The following is a 4,173-nucleotide window of genomic DNA, read 5'->3' on the forward strand; positions in this document are numbered from 1 at the left end:
TTCTTCCAAATGGTTGAGACCCAATTTTTAGCCAAAATTAAAGTGATTCGATCTGATAATGGTTCTGAATTTGCTATGCCTTTTTTTATGCTTCTAAAGGAACCATACATCAAACTTCTTGTGTGGAAACACTACAACAAAATGGCTTGGTGGAACGAAAACATCAACATATTTTAAATGTTGCTCGAGCCCTCTTGTTTCATTCTCATACACCTCAATATTTCTGGGGATATTCAGTCTTACATGCTGTCTATCTCATAAATAGAACACCTACACATCTCCTTTCCAACTTTACACCTTATGAAAAGTTTCACCAAACCAAACCAGATTACTCTATTCTAAAAGTTTTTGGTTGTTTGACTTATGCATCTACTTTAACAGCTCATAGGCATAAATTTGATTCTCGTTCTCGAACATGTATTTTTCTTGGCCTTTCACCTACAGTTAAAGGTTATGTACTTTTTGACTTAGATACCAAAATCATTTTCATCTCTCGAAATGTAACCTTTCATGAACACCATTTTCCATTTCTTCACAGTTCCTTGTCTCCTTCATCACCTTCATTACCAGTTTTAGCTTCCTCTCCTACCTATGATGAACCTATATCAGATTCATCTTCTTCTATTGAAACACCATCACCACCCACAAATACTGAACCACATATTGAACCACCACCCACAAATATTGAACCACATGATGAACCACATATTGAACCACCAACTCCAAATGTAACCCGTCCTACAAGAAACAAACAACCACCTCGTTATTTGAATGATTATCAATGCTCTTCTCTGTAGGCTGGTACCAATCTTCTCCCAGGTAATAATTACTCTCTTACTCAAACTTTTTCCTATTCAAACCTTTCAGCTACACATTTACACTATACTTTAGCCATTACTGCCACTACTGAACCAAAAACATACACACAAGTCGTAAAACATTTACATTGGCGAGAGGCAATACAAGCTGAGATTAATGCTCTTGAACAAACTAAGACCTGGATTATTACTGAGTTACCACCTGGTAAGCAAGCAATTGGTTGCAAATGGGTTTTTCGAGTCAAACATAAGGCTGATGGCTCAATTGAGCGATACAAAGCTCGCCTGGTTGCTAAGGGATACACACAACGAGAAGGTGTTAATTATTTTGACACTTTCTCTCCGGTTGCAAAGATTACTACTGTGCGACTTCTTCTTGCTTTAGCTGCATCTCAGAATTGGTTTCTCCAGCAGTTAGATGTCAATAATGCGTTCTTACATGGTGAATTGAATGAGGAAGTTTACATGAAGTTGCCCCCTGGATTTGAAGGATCAGACAAGAGCAAAGTCTGCAAATTACAAAAATCTGTATATGGCTTAAAACAAGCTAGCAGACAGTGGTTCTCCAAACTTACAGCTTCTCTTTTATCCCTTGGCTACAAACAATCCTCCTCTGATCATTCTCTCTTTGTCAAAAAGGAAAATGATTCTTTTACAGCCTTGCTTGTTTATGTTGATGATATGATATTGGCTGGTAATAATCAACATGAAATTTCTACAGTTAAGAGTTTTCTAGATCAGGCATTTAAAATCAAAGATCTTAGTGAGCTTAAGTATTTTCTTGGTCTCGAGATTGCAAGGTCAACTGCAGGAATTCATTTATCTCAAAGGAAGTATTGTCTTGAGATTTTAACTGATAGTGGCTTCATGGAATGTAAACCAGCAAAAACTCCAATGGCAACCAAATCAAGCTCAAAATTGCGAAGTGATGACAGTGAATTACTTGCTGATAATACACTCTATAGACAGCTGGTTGGTCGACTCATTTATCTTACATCAACACGACCAGACATTTCATTTGCAGTTCAGCAGCTAAGTCAATTCTTGGATAAACCAACTGTGTTGCATCTTCAGGCAGCTTATCATGTATTACGCTACTTAAAGAACTCTCCTAGTTCTGGAATATTTTTCTCAATAACTTCTTCTCTGCTACTTCGAGGCTTTAGTGATTCTGATTGGGCTGGTTGTCCAGAAACCAGACGATCTATAAGTGGTTTTTGTATTTTTCTTGGTGACTCCCTTATTAGTTGGAAAGCAAAGAAGCAAACCACAATGTCTCGCTCATCCTCTGAAGCTGAGTATCGAGCATTAGCAGCAGCAGCTTGTGAAATTCAATGGTTGCACTATCTACTTGATGATCTTCATCAACCAGTTTCTTCATCAACAAGATTGTATTGTGATAATAATTCTACTTTACAGATAGCTGCTAATCCAACATTCCATGAAAGAACAAAACACATTGAGATTGATTGTCATATTGTAAGGGAGAAAGTTTCAACTGGTGTGATACAATTGTTGCCTTGTTCTTCTAAAGATCAGTTGGCTGACATGTTTACCAAATCCTTGGCTACTGCTCCATTTCGAGAAAATTTGTTCAAGCTAGGCATGTTGAATATACATTCTCTAGCTTGAGGGGGGATGTTAGCATATTAAATTAGTATATTGTTAATTTAATTAGTCAGTTTAGTCAGTTTTCTTCTCTTGTAATTTGTATAAATACATTCATTGAACGAATGAAAATACAAGTAAAATTTTACAAAATACACAATTTCCACAGATACAAAGATAAAACGATTAAATTAATTAAAAGGGAAATTTGTTTATACAAGGTTAAAATCTCTTTAATCTATAAATAAACATCTTCTTATATTAATAATACTCATGTCAAATAAATTAAGAAGGATGAAAATCTAAGTTTTCACTGCTAAATATTTAGCAAGTGGAAATTAAAATTAAGCCGTAATTTGTTATATACATAAAATATAAATTGGGGAAATGATTGAGAAAAGGAATAATGGCAGTTATAATAAAACTTAAAACTTTCAAGTCAACTTTTAAGTAATAAAATAGGAGTAGAATAGAATATATTTCACATAATATAATATAATATAATATGCCCCATCCCTAGAGTAAAAGTGAAATTCCCCCTTGGTCAACCTTAGCCTTGCATGACTTATGATCTCGAGGCACTAGCACCATCGTCGTCGTTGATCAGTGTCTGATCACGACTTAGAAAATGTCAAGAATCTCGAGGATTGAACGGTTGCAGAGGGGACAACGCCCTCGATTCAACCACAGTTCCCTCGAACACATCCTGCAAAAAGTGTGTCCACATGGGATAAACGCCGCACCTTTCTTCCTCCCCATGCACACGCAGCACATTGAATCATTCCCAATCTGCGCGCCACCTTTCCCCTCCTCTTCTTCCTCCTCCAACAGCCTCATCAACGACACCCTAATCGGCGTCCCTGGCGCTCTAATCCCCACGTCACCTCCCTCCCGTGCCGGCACTGCCCGAAAATTTCGCTCCGCTGCTAAAGCCTCCGCCAGATTCATGCCCGACGAAACGGGAGCCGGGTTAATGCAACCTGGATCCGGGTTGTGACCTGGGTCTACTCGTCCTTCAGCTCCAACAATACCGTCGTCCGTGACGCTCATTTCGGTTGACCCAAAACCCCATGCGGTCCCACAACAACCCATGACTTTAAATCCTAGCCGTTCCTTGAAACTCCTCCATCTCCTCCTTTCCCTATCTACACCGTCCATTTGTTCTCTAAGAAATCTCAGGATTGTTCTTGCTTCCCTCTCCCGCTGCAATGATTCCTGCAACAACGCACTGAGTTGACTCATTTTTTTTTTAGCAATTAACACGATTACGGCAAAAGCAAAGAAAACCCAGAAAACAACTAGGAAACCAACAAAGAAGAATACAAAAAGAATAAGGTGTTTTAAGCAAAGGGAAAAAAGAGTGTGAAGATTGTTAAGGAGGAGGCATACGTACAGCATGGAAGTCCCGTGAGCTTATTACTCGAAAAACAAACAATTAAGAGAATCCCACCTCTGGCATTGACTCACACAGCTGAAAATGACAGAATTAAACAAAATGGGTACTACATAAAACTGGTTCCCCAGAGTTTGTACTTTAGAGCGTACCGCTCCTCCCTCATTGCCAACGGTATTAAGCTTTCCAAATTTCCGTTAGGAACACGGAGATGGGGCAAGAAAGAAAGAAAGAAAGAAAGAAATGAGGAGGGTTGCTTATGGGGGGAATGGCTTTTGTTGGAGTTGGTGGGTGTTTAGTTTTGGAATTTGATTAGTTTCTAATTGGTTGGGTTTAATTATTCAGATTGGACTA

General features: G+C 38.4%; 1 protein-coding gene across 2 annotated transcripts; it reads right to left on the bottom strand.

Annotated features, from left to right (window-relative positions):
• Positions 1-2,819: 2,819 nt before the first annotated feature.
• On the bottom strand, positions 2,820-4,173 carry LOC107905895 (E3 ubiquitin-protein ligase ORTHRUS 2). 2 transcript variants are annotated; one of them, XM_041093973.1, is made up of 2 exons: positions 3,816-4,173; positions 2,820-3,641 (listed from the first exon to the last, which is right to left on the bottom strand). In XM_041093973.1, the coding sequence occupies exons 1-2, from the start codon at positions 3,822-3,824 to the stop codon at positions 3,048-3,050; spliced, it is 603 nt and encodes a 200-aa protein (XP_040949907.1). In that variant the 5' UTR covers positions 3,825-4,173; the 3' UTR covers positions 2,820-3,047. The 2 variants fall into 2 exon arrangements, with proteins under 2 accessions (XP_040949907.1, XP_016688167.1); XM_016832678.2 differs by having other exon boundaries at positions 3,820-4,170.

This window comes from Gossypium hirsutum, chromosome D05 (genome assembly GCF_007990345.1).
Source record: "Gossypium hirsutum isolate 1008001.06 chromosome D05, Gossypium_hirsutum_v2.1, whole genome shotgun sequence".
Classification (NCBI taxonomy): domain Eukaryota; kingdom Viridiplantae; phylum Streptophyta; class Magnoliopsida; order Malvales; family Malvaceae; genus Gossypium; species Gossypium hirsutum.